The 19,121-nt window shown below is 43.9% G+C and overlaps 2 protein-coding genes across 2 annotated transcripts; one reads left to right on the top strand and one right to left on the bottom strand.

Annotated features, from left to right (window-relative positions):
- The first annotated feature begins 634 nt into the window (after window positions 1-634).
- Window positions 635-4,763, top strand: SSTR1 (somatostatin receptor 1). Its single transcript, XM_071557894.1, has one exon. The coding sequence runs from the start codon at window positions 830-832 to the stop codon at window positions 2,087-2,089; it is 1,260 nt and encodes a 419-aa protein (XP_071413995.1). The 5' UTR covers window positions 635-829; the 3' UTR covers window positions 2,090-4,763.
- A 10,391-nt stretch (window positions 4,764-15,154) lies between these two features.
- CLEC14A (C-type lectin domain containing 14A) lies at window positions 15,155-17,194 on the bottom strand. The gene is given in 2 exon segments (XM_071557893.1): window positions 15,155-17,110; window positions 17,113-17,194. Coding segments are annotated over 2 exon segments (1,371 nt in total). The 3' UTR covers window positions 15,155-15,821.
- Window positions 17,195-19,121: the final 1,927 nt, after the last annotated feature.

The following is a 19,121-nucleotide window of genomic DNA, read 5'->3' as shown; positions in this document are numbered from 1 at the left end:
TGATATCTGCTGGTGATGGTAGGATAGGACAATGCAGGTGGCATGGAGCTGTGTGGTGATAGGAGGCATGGATAGTGCTTTGTGTACAGGGTTGAAGGTTATGTGGTTTGTCATGGTCAGTGCCATGCCTGGTAGCAGTGCTAAGGGGTGGGCAATCAACATGGTACACTGACAGATAGGGTTACAGCAGCTGCATAGCCAGGAGACATGCCTGTCCAGGTAACGCTGCCCGCCCACTCACGATGCAGGCTTTTTTCTTAAAAGATGAAAGATGGTCACTTTTCCCGGGGTGCTTCTGGCCTGGACCCACGTGCCATGAAGGGGAGAGCAGTGGAGAATGGATGGGGAGGAGAGAATCCGGAGAAGCCAGGATCAGTGCAGAATGGGGAAAACAACACTGGATGGGGAGAGCAGTGCGGGGTCGGGGGGCACTGGATGGTGATGGGCAGTAAGGACAGCAGACAGGCTGCAATCCAGCAGCCCTGGAGCAGTAAGAGCTGCGAACAGCCAGAGGGTGGAATGGGAGGCAGGCGAGGACGGGGCCTGAGAGGAGGGTTGGAAAGGACACCCACTTACGTCTCCTCACGCTTTTTTTTTTTCGCCTTCCCTCCTCCTTTCCTTAGCTGGTGACGCGCCGCTGCTATTAATCATTCACCAGCCGGGGAGCAGCAATTGCCGCCGCTCGGAGTGAGCGGCGCCCGCAGCCGCCTCCCTCCCGATGCCCGCGCCCCGCAACGGCCGCGCCGGGAGCCCTGTCGGGATGATGCCGAACCCGGCCGGCGGCAGGAGCCTGCTGCTCTGAGCCGGGGCAGGGAGGTCTGGGCAAAGAATGCTCCCCGATGGCACCTGTACCAGGCTTCCGGGCAGTGCAGGCAGCGACAGCGGCGGCGGTGACAGCGGCGGCGGCGACAGCGGCGGTGGCGACAGCGGCGGCGGCGACAGCAGCGGCGACAGCAGCGGCGGCGACAGCGGTGGCAGCGGAGACGGCGGCGCCTCAGAGGAGGCGGCGACGGGGGGCATGGACTCGGGCGGCAGGAACTCCTCTGGCGCCCCGAACAGCACCCTGAGTGAGTCTCAGGGCAGCGCCATCCTCATCTCATTCATCTACTCCGTGGTGTGCCTGGTGGGGCTGTGCGGCAACTCCATGGTCATCTACGTGATCCTACGTTATGCCAAGATGAAGACGGCCACGAACATCTACATTCTCAACTTAGCCATCGCGGACGAGCTGCTGATGCTCAGCGTCCCCTTTCTGGTTACCTCCACCCTGCTGCACCACTGGCCCTTTGGCTCACTGCTCTGCCGCCTGGTGCTCAGTGTGGATGCCATCAACATGTTCACCAGCATCTACTGCCTGACCGTGCTCAGTGTGGACCGTTACATTGCTGTGGTGCACCCCATCAAGGCGGCTAGGTACCGCCGGCCCACTGTGGCTAAGATGGTCAATCTGGGTGTCTGGGTGCTTTCCATCCTCATCATTCTGCCCATCATCATTTTCTCCAACACAGCAGCCAACAGTGATGGGACGGTGGCTTGCAACATGCTCATGCCAGAGCCCACCCAGAGGTGGCTGGTTGTTTTTGTGGTCTACACCTTTCTGATGGGCTTCTTGCTGCCTGTAGTGGCCATCTGCCTCTGCTACATCCTCATCATTGCCAAGATGCGCATGGTGGCCCTTAAGGCTGGCTGGCAGCAACGTAAACGCTCAGAGCGCAAGATCACCCTCATGGTCATGATGGTGGTGATGGTCTTTGTCATCTGTTGGATGCCCTTCTACATTGTTCAGCTGGTTAATGTCTTTGTAGAGCAGGATGATGCCACCATCAGCCAGCTCTCTGTCATCTTGGGCTATGCCAACAGCTGTGCCAACCCTATCCTCTATGGCTTTCTCTCAGACAACTTCAAGCGGTCATTCCAGCGGCTGCTCTGCCTCAGTTGGATGGACAATGCTGCAGAGGAACCCATCGATTACTATGCCACTGCCCTCAAGAGCAGGGCATACAGTGTGGAGGACTTTCCCCCAGACAACTTGGAGTCAGGGAGCATGTACAGGAATGGCACTTGCACCTCCAGGATTACCACCCTCTGAGGAAGCATTCCTGCCACCCAGCTCCCCTATTGCCCCCCAGCTGGAGGGTGAGCGAGGCCAGGGCTGTGGCATGGGGAGGCTGGGAGGGAGGGGATTTCAGTACTGCCCACCACGGCAGCAGTGTTAGGCACAAGAAAGAGCAGAGAAAACCTCACATCCTTGATCTCTTGCTCCCCCCACCCAGGGAGGCAGGGGGTGCATTTGCTGATGCTTTGACACTCACTTAGCAAATTGAGGCTCTCACGGGTTAACCTAGGATCTGGCAGCCTGTCTGACAAGTGGCTGTACAGGTCCCGCAGCTACTCTCCGGCCACCTTTTGTACAGGCTGACCTTCCCCTTGGCTTGTGGGATCCTCAAGCCACCGAGTTGAGCCTGCCTCAGTCAAGCTGCAGCATCCAGGCTGATTCCCCGACTGAAAACGACCCTGCTCAACATTTGTCGGTATGTGCCTCACCCTCAGAGATTAGAAATCCTGGAAAAAGCCCCCCCAACTCACACCTTGCCCTCCCCTAGAAAGGAATAAGTAGCTCTACCCTTCCCTCCCCCTGGAATAAAAAAGAAAGCACAGAGGAAAAAGTCCTCAAGAAGATAAGCAGAATAGTCTTGAAGCTGTTTTTTGCTTTGCAGACAGCTTCCACCTCACTGGGGCTTTGGCTTTCTGTGCTATGATCAGCAGAAGCAGAGCTGAAAAGGTCTTAGGAAAAAAATGTGATTATCGCTGTGCTTCAGAGCTGTGTGGCAGGTTGCTGACAGTGGGAGATAAACAGTCCTGTGGCTTGCAGAGAGCAGAGCGTTGAGCCAGGGGTTAGGGGGGACTGCCAAACTGGGAAATGTTTGAATGTGCCCATAGGTACAATAAAGTGTGCTAATAATAAAGTTTAAAGGGAGCGCTAGACTGTGAAGCTGTTGTCTTGCACCTGCTCCATCCGCTGTGAAACAGCAATGAAAGGAGCTGAGAAAGTTTTTGAGTGACCTGGGTGACTACAAAGTCACTTTAGCCTACATGGAAAAAGAGGGATCCTTTTCAAAATCTCCATCAGGATCTGAAATAAATACTTGACAGAAAATGTAGCTGTTTGGTAATAGCTATTACCCTAGCTCCAATTTCTTCTGTTGCACTAAAAATGATAAAATGGGTTTCATATGTTGCCAATGTAATATACCAACCCAGAGCTTCTCAATGTTTCATTTAAGAGAATTCTTGTTTTCAGTGTGTGCCAGACGTCTTCTTGTTTGATTTTTTTCCATTTGATTCTTGTCACTGTGTTGTGAATGTGTTTTCCTGAAGCAATTTATACTTTGTACTTATGTCTGTGGTGGCTACTTGCAAGGTTGCGTTTAAAATAGGTGATGCTCAAGAAGGCTCCTTTCAGATAAAAGCATTGTCATTTTTTCTGTCATCTACATCGTCTCCCCACAAAAATCCTCTGACAGAACAATTTTCATGTAGACATATGAAGGTTTCTTTGATAAATGACAGCTGATTAAACAAAACCTTCTATGCCTTCTCCTTTTTATCTCATAAATAAGAATCGGTACGGACTGTTGAAATAAGCAGCTATGTTTTTTGCTTTCTACCACCTATGCTAACAGTGTCACACAGTGGCAAGTGTCCCAGTAGTTGTGACAAATCACTTCTCTAGCACAATACTGTGGTTGTATTAATTATAACTACTGGCAATCTGAAGCAAGAGATTGAAAAAAATCTCTAGTAGCAGCATACCTGTGGCATTGTACTCATAGCTACAGTGCTTAAGTACAGTGTTAAGTGTAAGGCTGACCATTAAGGCATCTAGTATTCAGGATGGTGGACTTACTACAAGTTTTTGTTAAATTACCCTTTAACTTTTCTCTGCAGCAAAAAGCAGGATACTACTTTTAGGTACTGTTTCATGAATGTATAAATTTAGTATTTCAAAGTTGTCTGATTCAAAGTCCATAAAAATGAGAGAAAAAAATCCTAATTCACTTCAACGGACTGTGAGTCAGCTCCTTTGAGTTTAAAAACTGCTAATGTGGAAACTGTTACATCCTTATTAAACTATTTCATGAAAAGCTTTAACAATTGTACAGTTTTTTTCTTTTATTTCCCAGTAGATGTTATTTAAAGAAAACATGCAAATATTAATTTTGGTAATGTTTTACATGTACGTAGGGGGAAATCAGGATGAAGTCTCTTTATAAGCTCATTTAACTTTTCACAGAAATCAAACAGCTGTCAAATAGTAAAGTCCCCATGATACCCTTGTTGCTAATCATAGGGCTTCACTTAAATTCTCACTTACAGTATCTTCAAAATGGTATACATTTCATAATCTTATGTGGTCTTTTTCTCCCAGGCATATTCTTATGTATGGTCAGACAGAGTCGATCTACTTTCTCCTGTTGAATTTGTTTAATATCAAACACAATGAAGCAAAAGTTTAAAAAGATAAAGATTCATACCCCATACTCAGCTTTGATAAAAAGCTGAACTGGGTTTTGGTTTTTTAGTTACTTTTTTCTTTTGCTTGTAAACAAGGTTGTGATGGATGCCTGCACACCTACCAGCATATGCACTTTAATTTCAGTTCCCTCAGGGAGACCACAGACGTGGGGTGTTCGCACTGGCAGCTGGTGCCTCAGTAGATGGCAGGATTGCATTAATTCATTCCCAGCCACTAGCCCTATGATTACTGGCTAAAACACCCTGTGTGGTTTCAGCTGGAAACAAAATCTGTTTATCCAAAACTAACAGTTCTTCCTGTTATTTTTCACCCTGGAAGAGGTGATCAACAGCAGTAAATCACTCTTAATTTAGCTAGAAAGTTAGTTCATTCTGTATTTATTATTCTAAGTAGTAAAACAAAACTACCAGGAAAAAAAAATTGTCCTCCTGAAATAACGTGTACCAGAAAACAAACAGAACTCTTTAATGCTTTCCAGATGGCAAATAAGACTATTCAGATTTCATATGGAAATTATTTGAACAAATCCTTAATTTACAGAAAAAATAACAGTACAGTGACATTTTTTTGGTGACATTTTGACTCTTCATACAGCTATAACATCATTAATCTGCAAGTAGGTAAATTGTAATTTGTAACCAGCAGTATGTTTTTTGCTTTTTCCTTGTGAGTTGTAGTTTACATTTTAAAAATACTGCATTCACTTTGTTATGGATATAGGGCCCGTGCAGATTGAATCCAGGTGATTTTGTTCTTTGTTTAGCCTGAGACCTATATGCAGCAGTGGGATAGCTCCGAACAGTGTCTAGTGGACAGACTAGACTATTTCCTGCAGCACACATAAGAGAGAATGGCCTTCACAAGGAATACTCATCAGGTACCTCTGTAGCATTTTCCCACTCAAAGGAGGGTGCACAGGAAATTACTGGCCTTTCTCACTAGACCAGTAGAGAAGACAACACATCTCAATCCTGGGGCTAACTTATGTGTGGTTAGTGGGCTTGACTGGTCACAGAGGCACTTTATATCTGGGGTGTGGATGAAATAGGTGATGGCCACATACAGATATTCTAAATCTTCAGACGATCCCTACAGCAGAGAACATCAAACCATGTATGGTTTCTTGGAATTCAACACTTAAAAAACCTATCTGATTTCCTCAGAAAGAAGGAGAATCAGGTTTCTGAATGTGACTAAAGAATTTCTGAAATGCCAGGTTTTCAGTGAATCAGAATAAAACAAAAAGCTTTCTGGTTCTTTCTGAAAAACTAAATATCTCCATTTCTAATGTATGTGGCATGCTTTATTAACCCTTTGAGTATTTGCTGTATTTTAACCAGTTTCCAAAAATCAGAATCTTAATTTTAAATACTAAACTAAACACTGACAATTAATGTCCTTTAATCCTGATTAAAAAAAAAAAAGGAAAATAATTTTTAAAAGTCAGAAGAAGTTAGCCCAGAAAGAAGCATCAATCCTATGTTCTGTGAATTCAGCCCCTAGGAAACTTACTTGACACCAGGACTCTACAGACAAGAATGTGAATTATGAATCTCTAGAGAAGAATAAAATATTTCTACGGAATTGCGTATTCAGCATTTCCATCCTCTTCAACACAGCCTTATTGGGCTTATAACTGCAGGCTCAGCCACAGGAAGAAAGGATAGATTTCTCTCTAAGAATAATGCTTTTAGATATTACATTTTGCAGAGAAGAATGGCCAAAAAGAACAGGTGAACCAGAGAGTATTTCAAAGTATATCACTGGACATCTACAAACCAAGCACAATTTTGATAAGAAATATGCTTTTCAGTAAAAACTAACTATGCTCACTCCCTTCCAATTTTGTTTCTCAAAAAGCCTGTAATCTGGATTTGGTAGAGCAGTAAGCAGCTATGAAGCACACAAAGAAAGGTGCCTGAGATATATAGGTTTTTATGTCCAGTCTGGATAGAATACCTTTGTCATTATACGATTATCATGTCTATGATGGGTAGAGTCACCTGGAAAACAATATAAATGTACAGAAAATCTATTCTACTCTCCCTTTCTCCCTGCAAATAAAGCCTCTTCTATTCAGGTTCTTGCATTGTGTAATGTGACTGAGGGTTGCTCTGGGGGGTCTTGAGCTTTTGAACTAGAAAGACTCTAAGAAAAGCACCCAAATTCACAGCATATGGGGGCTGTAGGACAGATAACAATTACCAGATTTATCACTTAGGATCTGCTGATCACCATGATGAGCACTGGAATTGGATTGTATTGACTCAACTTACCTTGTTGGTTGTCAGTCTACATGTGAGCTCAACCAACCCAGGGGAAGCTGTGAGCTTCTGCAAGGATGCTGTAATGCACTGCACTTCAGCTGAACAACACTAAGCAACACCAGTGCTGGTGCCAAGTGACTGAGTAAAGCCACAGGTTTGATTGATTCACACAGTACTCGCAGGTACTCAAACTCACAACAGCAAGTTCAAGTAATTGCTGGTCAACCAGTGGTTCAAAACATGCCAAGCTGTACAAAGCAACAACGTATCAGTGTGTACACACACGCAACATGCATCCATGCATATGTGTGTGTGTGTGTGTGTCCTTCCTTCTTTTATAATATATAAGCATCCTATTTCACCAGTTATCCAATGGGATGAATTAGAATGTATATTGGGTTATAGAGGAATTAATGAGAATCAAAATTCAGATTCCAGTTGTTTGACAGTTAGGTATTCAGGGAACTGTAAGTCTTTGTTTTGTTAATTCTGCCATGGAGGTAGTTTCATGATTGGAAAGAGTAGAGCTGGTAGAAGGAGATCTTGGTGACCAGTGTTTAATGTAGAATTGGAGCAGCTGTATTTGTAGATATCCCTTGGATGTTCAGAGAGTTTGGAGCTTGTTAGCACTCACTGAGAGCTGCAATTGCCTGGCACTTCAGGAAATAACTATCCATAACTACTACATGGACCAAGCACACCATTCCTCAGGTAGGCTATGAAAAACATTTCTGTTTGAGATCTGAACAGGAAACTAATGCAGGCTACAGTTATGGTCTTTTCACTATTTAGTTGGGTTAAATATGTTATAATACATTGTAAATATATACCAAAAGCGCATTATCTATCAGAGTACCAGCTATAGGCTGGTGTTCTATTGCTTTCTGGCTTCTGCTAAAAACAGACATAGATGGATCTTGTGCACTTATCTAGTTCATGGCAGACAAGTCATGGATAAATGAAAAATTTGAAAAGCACTATTATCAATACCAGGATAGTGAATTTATTTTTCCAACAGTGGAGAAAAATTATTTTATGTATCATTTGGTCACAGAAAGAACCTTTAGAAGGTTTACCTTTTGGAAGGTAAACTGACAGTACAATGCTGTAAAGAAGACTTTTTTAAGGAGCTTTACCGGTCTTCACAAAAACTAGAACAACTTTGATGTTAAAACATTCTTATAGTCTTATGCCTTGCATTTTCTATAACATTTTGTATTTTTCTATAAACTTGAGTGTCTTCATGAGAAAAGTTGCTTGTTTACTCACTGAAGACTCTTGGCTACAGTCTATGATTCCTGCCTGAGCTTTATACAAATTACATAAATTACAAGACCAAATGAACAAATGAAAGAAAATTTAATTAAATGAAAGATAAGAAACACAGAGAATGAATTTTTGATGGCACAATATATACTTTAATTTTTATGCCAGTAGCTGTTAACTAATCCCATAATGAGTCCAGAAGAAATTGAATCTGGTCTGCTACTCATATAAGATTCTACAAAATCCTCAACAATTAACTGGGAAGAAAAGTTATTAGAACACCTTTCTCAAACACTTGTATAGGAAGTAGTTACAGGTGTGGGGGACAGGTGGGTTTTAATAGTCTCTGTTGTTATTCCTGTTCTTTATGGTGGAAAAGAAAGTGAAAGGGTTGCAGAGCTTTATGGGGTATCATACAAGAAGGGGCAAAACATTCAAAATATGTTCACATCAGGGCAAAAGACTGGATAATTGGGGAGAATGGATATGAAAGAAGACAAAACTGATGGATATTTGATACTGAAGAACCTTAGAGAGAAGTAATTTGAAATGGAAAAAAATGAAGTGTGTAAAGCCTAGGAAAGACCATTTTGTTAATAAAAAGGGAAAATAATTAGAGTCCAGGATAGGCATTGTAAAGTAGGACTTGGCTCATTCACATAATTAATTTTGATTGTCTAGGGTACAATGAATACATAAACACCCAACTCACCAAAAATAAGAAGTTCTGCTTTTTATGTCAGCTGCTATTTTCAAAGCTGACTCTTCTTTTTGAGGGTTAGAACTAAATGATAACTTAAGTACTTGTGGAATTACTAGAACATGGGAAAACAAGATGGAAACAAAGATAATATACTTTTTTGGATGTTTATTTTTGATTTTTCAGATGCCTTGAATTTCATTGATTAATTTTTTTCTTTTTATCATTAAAAGAGAAAATGACCTAATAATTTTTGCTCAACACAAACCAAGAACTCCATATTGACAAAAGTGGAATACAGATGCATTTTCACTGCTCTTTCAACATCAGAAAGTAAAATTCTCAGTTTCTTACTTTAAAAGCATTTTCAGTGTGATGACTGGGAAAACTGCTTTCCCATAAGAGAAAGATATATTCTTGAGAATGAAAAGTGCACGCATTCCTCTCCACAGATTTTGAAACCCTGAACTTAGTTTAGTGTGAACGTATAGGGTTGCATTCCCAAGATGGCTTATGTCATCTACAAAGGATTGGAAGTTTCAGTGTATTCATCCAAGAGCCTTTCATTAGAACTAAAGTTAATTGTAAAATAAGCAAGACAATAAACTCTCTAAGCAGGAAAGAAAATCTCCTGACACATTCATATGTGTGGGAAAATACCTATCAGTAGTATTTGCACTGAAAATTTTACAGTCCAAAGAAAGATTTCTCCTGACCAGACAGAATTTTGCTCCAAGAAACTATTCTCACTATCTTAAATTTTACTAGGAAAACATCTTCTCTGCAAATGTATAATCATATATGCCTAGGTTAAATTTTAAAACAAAAGAAGAATATCCATTTAAACCTAAGTTCTTGTCTTTTACCACAGCAAAGATAACTTTAAATGGCAAGCCAGTAGGATATTCTTTTGAGAGATCTCAACTGGATTTAGGGAATTGTAATGGGATTAATTTTCTGAAAGCAATGAAAGCTTCCTCATTAGTACTTGGCCAAAGTATAGATAAGTAAAAGAGAACCTGCAATGTAAAAATTTTGGATATCTAGTAATATAATGCTATTAAATATAGGGGTGAACATTCCATAATGCCCATTGTATATTAACAGGTGGATGCTCATGTTGTATATTATCTTCATATTCCTTTAAGCTTCTGAAGAATGAAAACCAAGCTTGTTTTACTCAGGAAGACAACTGCATGTGTTCTTATGATTACTTATTCTCTTAGGATATCAGAATTGCTTCAAATGGACCAGAATCTGCATCATCATCTCAGTGGCTGGGTTTACCTGAGAGAGAATCAATTCACTTTAAATGCCACCGGAAACACCACAGAGTTAGGAGGGTTATTGCCATGAAATCTACGAGGCTTGTGTACTGACAAAAAGCTGCATGCACTACTTACAAATTATTCATTACTTGCTCAAAGAGGAAAGAATTTTTACACAAATGTACTGGGTTGCAGTTCTTCACAAGTTGCTCCAGTGTGGGTCCTTTCCATGTGTTTCAGTCCTTCGGGAACAGACTACTCCAGTATGAGTTCCCTGTGAGGTCACAAGCTCTGCCAGCAAACCTGCTAAGCATGGGCTCCTCTCTCCACGGGTTCACAGGTCCTGCTGAGATCCTGCCCCAGCACAGGCTTCCTATGGTGTCACAGCCTCTTCTGGGCATCCACCTGCTTCAGCATGGGCTCCTTCATGGGTTGCAAGTGGATATCTGTTCAGATGCACTTCCATGGGCTGCAAAGGGACAGCCTACTTCACAAACTGCAGGAAAATCTCTGCTCCACTGGGTGGAGCATTTCCTTCCCCTCCTTCACTGACCTTGGTGTCTCAGAGAGTTCTATATATTCTCACTTGTCTCTGGCTGCAATTGCTTCTGCGCTGCTGTTGCCCACTTTCTTAAGTAGCTGCTACCACTGTCGGTGATGGACTCGGCCTTGGCCAGCAGTGGGTCATCTTTACCTCTGTCAGGGATGGAGGAAGCTTCTAGCAGCTTCTCACAAAGCTTAACCTGTAGCTGCCCCACTACCAAAACTTTGCCATGCAACTCAACAAAAACCAAAACACTTTTTGTGAACAGCTATCTTCATGGACTGACTAAATTTCCAGATACTTTTAATAATTTACTCTTGGCACAACTAGTAAGATGACCCACTCAGAAGAAACAGATTCTGATTTTGTCTTTAGAAATGGACATTATTTGGCTGACTACAACATACCAAAAATGAACAACTTTCAGTAAAAAAAATCTAAAAATATTCTCTATGCTAATGTTTAATTTGGAAGCAGGGAGGCTGCATATAAATTAAGAAGGATGATAAAAAGAAAGGAGCAGCAAAAGGGTGGCACCAGGACTACCTATATTACAGGTTCAGATTAAACATCTATTACCTATAAATAGATAAATAAAACAGAACAAAAGGTGAACTTTAGCAAATAAACAGTAGCATTTTAAAGCAGGCCAAAACCCAATTATTTGAGGAACATTTGCATAAAGACATAGCAACTATCAGCGCCAAATCCAGTAGAGCAGGAAACTAACCACTGTATTTACTGCTGATGAATGATGATTGTATTTAGTAGTGTTTCTGGAAGAAAGTGCCATGAGGAAATCTTATTGCCTCTGTTTAATATAGACTATTCTTTTTTCTTCACCCCCCCCCCCCCCCCCACTGTGATGGGGCCTGCTGAAGACCCACAGGGCTCTGTCCTGCGATTGTCAAGTTCAAATTTCTTATAAATTAGTTGGAAAAAAACCTGAAAAATAATTATTTTAGGATATCAGCACAGTAGTACAGTTTGCCACAAGCAAATGGTTATGTTTTAAACCTTTAGATATGTTATGGGTTTGGCCAGATGGGCCTAAATTTAGGTTTTAAAGTTCAGCTAGGCCTAGGATTGTCAGCTGATTTAAGCTGGGCTGAGCTAGCTAACAGCTGACTTCTTCCAGCCAATAATATTGTATTCCATACCATACTACATCAGACAATACTGTTAAGCCATCACAGAACACTGTACTGTACCAACATCTCCAAAAGTTTCTAAATTTTGATTTTACAAGGACTCTAACAGTATACAAAAACGTGCAAAAAAAGGATATGAAAACATTCAGACTCACAGAATTATTTCTTGAAAAACAAAACTAATTAGATTCCTCAACTTGCAATAGAAATAAATGAAGGAGTGTATGGCAAAGATACAGGAAATCAAGAGGATGAACTGGCCTACTTTTTAATGTGACATATAAATAAATTTTGGAATTGATACAGGATGTTTGGACCAAAAGTAATAAATCAAATACAAACTCTGTTAGACAACTTGATGGAAGTTTACCAAGTGTGACATGAACTCACTCTCCAACTCAAAGCCTTGCAACCTTAGAGTACCCAGGAGAAGCATCACCTACAGATGTCAGATTTCCTATTTCCTAAAGCATTTGCTGTGATGACAGAGACATTACAGACTTAGATAACTTTTAATCTCACTCAAATTATCTGTATTTATGCTCCCATGTTGTGTTCCAGGGAACAGTGTGAACCATTCTTATCAGTCCAAAACACAAGGCCTGCTGGTTACATTCCAAAAACAAAACCATGCTATTCTGACGTGTTACAGGCCATGTGCTGTCCCTGGCTTAATGACTGAAAATGTTTATTTGTTTGCAAACCACCACATTTTGAGTAACACCTGAAAAAATATGCAGCAAGAGGATGGTTAGGATGGATACATCCTAGTAAAGATGGATGCTTGCCTGTCTTTCTTCTCTCTCCCTCCTCAGCTCATCATCTCCCTGGATCTGCAGGCTTCCTGCTGTTTACATTATCCATAAGATACATAATAGTATTGTTTTCCCAACATTCTGACTCAGAATGCATAAGGACTGGCAGGTGGAATAATAATACATGTAGGACTACCACCACATCTCTGCCTTTCACAGCTCCACTGCTGCCTACAGTAAAGGAGGCCCCACCTGGAGTGCTCTATTCTATTCTAGGTCCTTCAACTAAGAATGATGTGGACCTGCTGGAGCAGGTCCAGAGGAGCCCACAAAGATGATCACAGGGCTGGCGCACCTCTCCTATGAAGAGAGCTTGAGATAGTTGGGGTTGTTCAGCCTGGAGAAGAGGAGGTTTCAAGGAGACCTTATAATGACCTTCCAGTACCTACAAGAAAGCTGGAGAAGAACATTTTACTATGGCATGAAGTGACAGGACAAGCAGAACGGCTTCAAACTGAAAGAGGTTAGGCTTGGATCAGATATTAGGAAAAAATTCTTTACCATGACAGTGCTGAGACACTGGACCATTTTGCCCATAGAAATTGTAGAACTTACATCCCCTGGAAGTGTTAAGGGCCAGGTTGGATGGGTCTCTGAGCAACCTGGTCTAGTGGAAGGTGTCCCTGCCCATGGCAGGAGTTTGCAACTAGATGATCTTTAAGGTCCCTTCTGTCCCAAACCCTTCCATGATTCTATGATTCTAGTTGCAATACAGAAAAGACTTGCTTGCCAACAGAGGACTCCCTGTTCACATCCACTTTCCAGTTCCAGATTACAAGTCCAGAGGAGTTGGGTGGGACTGCATACCGGGGAAAGAAGGAAAGAGAGGAAGTTTAACTGATTTTGAAGCCCTGGGAGTGTGGTTACTGCTGTTGCCCGGCTGTGTCTGACTTTGAAGTCAGTTATATATGATTAGGGAAATATATGAATCACCACTCTACAGCCTTGATACATGTCCATATAGTCAAATAAATAGAAAATATTATTTCTAGAAGGAACTAAGTTGCATCTACCAGTGAAGAAGCTCCATGTAATAACTGAGGAAAGATAATTGGGACTGAAAACACGGGAAAAAAAGTGATAGGAAATTACACTTCCCAGGGGAAGCACAGAATCCATTAATTTTTTTAATCTTCTTTAAGAATATACTACACTTAAAACAGGAGAAAAGTTATCTGAAATACTTGAATTTCACCCATGACCACTTTCAGATTCCACTTTAATCCCATAGCACACTTAATGAGCCCTCAGCAGGATAAAACATCATTTAAAAAATCTGAGGAAATGAAAATTATATTTCTGATTATTTGATGAAATCAAACCATAAAAAATTCATCATATGTTCATAAGTAAAATGTGCAGCTGAAAAATTATGTGCTTACCAGTCAAACTATCTTTAGAGGAATTAAGGAAATCTAAAAATTAGATTTAATAGGATGCTTTTGGATAACAGCAATAGACAAGGGATCTGGACATTCCTGTTCTTTGAAGAAACTACCATTTTCAAATGGGGACTCACATATTGTTGCATTCACCATTTCATTACTACAGTATTATTACATCCAGTCTTCTAGTCTACAACACTACGCATTATCCCAGGGAATTAGCAATTTTTCACAAAATTCTCACCTCATATGAACACTAGAATTGAAATTACTAAATTATTTTAAATCCTCCATACCAATGTATCCATTCTAAAACTCACAAAGTGTATATGTGATTCATACAGCTTTATTATGGGATGACATAATGTCTTTCCTGTACTGGAAAAACACTTGCAATATGATATGTTTATATAATGTTTAGTCAAAGAGCATGTATGTAACATGAGGGAAAAGGTCAAGATTTGGTTTCTATCTCTGCTATGTTTTAGAAAAGTATTTACATTTGATTGTGTTTTACATATGGTGTTACCTAAGAATTAAAATAAAGTTGCATCCAATTTCATAACCAGGCACTTTTACTACCCGAGTCCTTGTTATGATTATCTGTAATCATTCTGACCTTATTCTAGTCCTATGGATGGAAACAGCAAACACTACACTGAATCTGCCTTGCAATGAATCATGGTTACGAGTCAATGGTTTCCCTACCCTCTCCACACCCCAGAAGGCTTGGATGGATCCAGTTAGTTGTGTCTTACTGCACTCAGAAAACCTTGAATCAATATTTAGCATTACCACTTTAATTGAAAAGCAACACCATAATAATAAGAACTGAGCATCAGCACTCTGAAGTGCAAAGAAAGCAAGTTCTGTGGCCAGGATGAAAGCTGCTCTACAGGAATTCCCAAGGGAAATCACAGAAGTGTTTACCTCATTTAGCAAGGCGCACAAATGGTGAATCTTTCCTTACTCTCAAGGGACACCATGGAAAATAATATATCTGACTAAAAAGAATGAGATATACATGATCAATTTAGACTCATGTTACCTCCTCTCTCAGTGTGGTGTGTTGACACCTCATCTGATTGTAAGGGAGCCATATATTGTACACAGAAAACAAATTTTGTACCAATGCACCTTAGCAGAAAAACTGTAACTGAAAATTTTTTCCTCTGCTACAATAAAAATTAATATTGTATGAAGTAAAACCAGAGCAGTGACTCAGATTTTACATCATCCTTTATTCTTTTCATTAGCTTAAGTACAAAATTGACTCCTCATTAACCTCCCAGTTCCTCAGCAATTTAATGACCTTCTAAGTATAGAAATGCTCTTTCATTTTTAAGAATATAAGTATGAAAGAGTATGGGTCACAGTTTCATGCAAAATTATGGCAGTTCACCTCTCAAAACATTCCAGCAATTAGAAAGAAAACGAGAACCTTCAAGTATCACTCAGGCCAGGAGTGACTTGTAAATTACAATATGCAAGCGCTCAAAGTGGTCCCCTTTAGGCTTGCTCCAAGTAAGGCACCCAACGAAGAGTTTTTGAGAGGATAAAACCCCACAACTGTTGCAGCAGCAATGACTCTGTTGGCCAGGATAAAGTATTTATATTTTACTTATGTCAGCACCTAAATAACTGTTTTCCAGACCCACAAAAACTCTTGACTGTCCAGAAGCTTCAAACCCTTCAAAAGGGGGTCGCTGCGTGCCCCTGTTCTTGATAATCTGCAAGTCCTGCCCAGCCAAGTCCTGTGGCACCTCTCCCTCGGCTTCCCGCGGCAACAGGGCTGGGGGCAGGAGAGACGTGGGGAGCTGAGCGGTGGCCCGGGATGGGACCTACCGCTCGGGGCAGCTCCGAAGGACACGGCCCCGGCCGCCTGAGACTAGTCACCGCTCGCTGCTCCGCTCGGCTCCGCGGAACCCGCCTCTGCCTTGCTGCCGAACTCCGGCGACTCCTTGTCCCCGCGGCCCTCGGATTTCTTGTTGAAGCAGATCTTAAACACCCCCAGGACGGTCATAACCAGGATGACCAGCACTACCACTGCGACCGTCACCAGGATGAAAACGTAGTTGGAGGAAGAGGAGGGCAGTGGAGCAGCCGTCTTCTGTCTGCCGCCGGCGGCAGTGGTAGAGGCGGGCGGCCCCGCGGAACCGCCGGGTGGCGGGATGGAGGGACGCTGCCCCTCCGCTCCTGCATCCTGCGATCCCGCGGGCCCGTCTGCGGCGGTAGGGACTGTCGCCGTGCCCGAGCAAGGAGTCCCGTCCCGCCTGTCCGGGGTGCAGGCACAGGCGAACCCGCCGGCGGCATCGCGGCACCCGGCGGCCTCGGTGCACCGTCCGCTGCCGGGGCTCCGGTGGCCGAAGGGGCAGGGGCAGAGGGGTTCTTCTGCCGTCTTCCAGGAGAAGCCGCCTGGATCGGGGTGGCAAGTTAGTCTCACCTCCCCGCCAGGGCACGCCACAGTCAGCACGGTGCCCGGCGGGCTGGAGCCGGGACCGGTGCTGCGCTCCTCGAAGGGGAGGCGGTAGTCGAGGGCGAGGGCGCCTGCGGGGCTGAGGTCGGGGCAGGCGCCCTCGTACTGGTACTTGCAGACGTAGCCTGGGCTCTCCCGCTGGCAGACCCGCTCCTTCCAGCCCCAGCTGGGTCTGCTCTCGGGGGTCGCCGCCAGGTGCAGCCCAGCACAGCGGGCAGTGAGGCAAGACCGCACGGGCTCCTTCACCCACTGCCCGAGCACCGCTGGCACCTCCTGCGGGGCCGTCCCGCCCCCGATGCCCTCCCAAGCGAAGCCGCGGAGCGGGTGCTCCGCGTGGGTGCAGGCGGAGGCGTTCCTCTTCAGCGCGACCCAGAGCAGCGCGGGCGCGGGCACCGCTGCCTCTGCCAGCAGCCCCAGCAGCAGGCGCAGCTCCTGCTCGCCGCTCACCCAGGCGAGGCCGCCCCGTCGCCGGCCGCAGGCGCTGCTGGCCGCGGCGTAGGAGGTGTTGTCGAGGTGGGCGCTGAAGCAGGTGCCGGCGGGCAGGCAGCGCACCGCGGCCCGCGGAGGCGGCGGGGGCCGGCCCAAGGCGAAGGCCGCGGTCAGGAGCAGGCACCAGGGCCCAGCCCGCCTCATGCTGGCGGCGGGGCGGCCCGAGCAGCAGAGTGCCCGGCGGGTCTGGCGGCGTTCGGCCCCGGCTCGGACTGGCCCCCGCCAGCCCCGCGCTCACGGCTCTCCCCCGGGCCTGCCGAAGGAAACGTGTCGGGGGCCGGGGCTGACCTCGACATCCTCCATTTGTTGGAGGGTGGGGTACCAGCGCCGCCAGGAAGCGTTCGCCCATGCCCGTGGGCGGGTGTCCAGCCGCGGGGGAGGACCGTGCCTGCCCCGCTCTCGGAGGAGCCGAAGCGTGTCGAAGCTCGGGGCCGCAGCGTTGGGACCGCGGCCACGCCGCCCTCTCAGGCCCGGGTCCCCAAGATGCCCCAGGCGTGTCTTGCATGGCTGTTGTACAGCACCTCCAGTAGAAAAGCAGTCCAGCTTCAGTGATCTCGTCCTTGAAGGATGGAGGTTTCTGGATTAAGTGAGGCTGTGCAATCAACTCCCTAGCTCCTGATACATGAGGCAATTTAACCTTCACAAGAAGTGATTCAGCTCATAGTTTTCCAGCAAGTTGGCCTAAGTTGGCACCTACATCACATGTTAGGTGCCAGCAATGACTTGTAGTAGGTTACTCTTGAATGAGTTTAACTGATCCACTGTAACTGCTCCTCTGTATACAGTCCCCCCCACAACGCCTCCTTTTTGTACTCCTTACTGCTATATCTGTGTGGCATTACCTAACGTGTACATTCAGGGACAGCACACATCCAATTTTTTCCCCAAGTATTTTAAGTGGCACAAAGCCACAGGTGTATGTGTACATTTCATTTTTCCAGCTTTTGCTTTGGGAGAACACCTGTCAATGTTTTTGGTTTTCTGAGTGTTTCATAATACAAATTTCTAGTCTTGGAATACCCAATGGAGTGGCGGGGGAAGGAGAAAAAGCAGAAAATAAATACTCAGTGTGGGTCACTTGCAAATGGGGTTCCTCAGTAATTGCCCTTCATTGAGGCATGAGTTCCACAGTCTTGGATCAAGACTCCAGGTGGACTCAGTTTTGCATGAAATGCCCTCACAGCTCCAGTGTGCTTGTAGGCTCTGCATCTGTTCAGCCCTTGCTTAAGAATTTAATTTTATTTTGGAGGGAATGAATGTGGATGAAAAGTCTCATTCAGCCAGCTTGTGACCAGCCTACACAAATTACAGACTCTGTTCTTACACTGAAACACATGTTCTCTGGACACCTCTAAGAATTAGAAAGATGGGTGTACAGACACATTCTGTGATGAAGCCCTGAAGAAATAATTTTTCTACACTAAGAATAATAACTCACTGGAACAACCTTCCCAGGGGTGTGATGGAGTGCCCATCACTGCAGGTTTTCAAAATGCGATTGGACAGTGTGCCAGAAGATAATCTCATCTAGACTCCCTTTCCCACAAAAGGTTGGACCACGTAATCTTTCAAGATCCCTTCCAACTTGAATAATCATATGATTCTATGAGAAGCACAGTAATTTGCTTCTATGAGAACTACAGTAATTTCATATAGAAATACAAGAATCAAGTAGCCCCTCTCAAAAATACACACCTATTAGTTACTTCATTTTTGCCTTGGAACACATCTTTAATGTTTTTACATCTCCACTGGATATCAAATATACAGAAATTCTGTTTATTGCAAGAATTGTAAGAGTTAAGAAAGCAACATCAACATTTTCAAATACACAAAATAGAAGAAGTTGTTTAGCCCAAACTGAACTCATATATTCATACCTTTTTAGTTAAAAAAGTATTTTTTGGTTTCTTGTAGATGAAATCAGATTTTTGATTAATCAAGATTTAGAGACAGCAACAGTGGCCCAAGTCAAAATTTATGGTGGTGTAGCAGCTGTGTTTTCAGAGCTCTGCTGCCTACTGGAATTGTCACTCCTGCATTCAATCTTCACCAGAGAGCATCAGGACAGAGGCATTGAACTATATACCTGTGTGGGTCAGCACATGGAGATTCTCACTGTCTGCCTATGCTTGAAGTTGGAAAAATGCAATTCATTTTGCATCAGGAAGTTATATCCCCTAGTATTCAGATCTCGACTTCTTCTCTGGATCTAGCTTTAAA

The sequence above is a fragment of the Pithys albifrons genome, chromosome 6 (genome assembly GCF_047495875.1).
Source record: "Pithys albifrons albifrons isolate INPA30051 chromosome 6, PitAlb_v1, whole genome shotgun sequence".
Lineage (NCBI taxonomy): Eukaryota > Metazoa > Chordata > Aves > Passeriformes > Thamnophilidae > Pithys > Pithys albifrons.
This window is presented reverse-complemented; position numbering and strand designations above follow the sequence as displayed.

Coding starts and splice junctions, on each gene's coding strand:
- SSTR1 (XM_071557894.1), top strand. CDS start 830: ATGCTCCCCGATGGCACCTGTACCAGGCTTCCGGGCAGTGCAGGCAGC.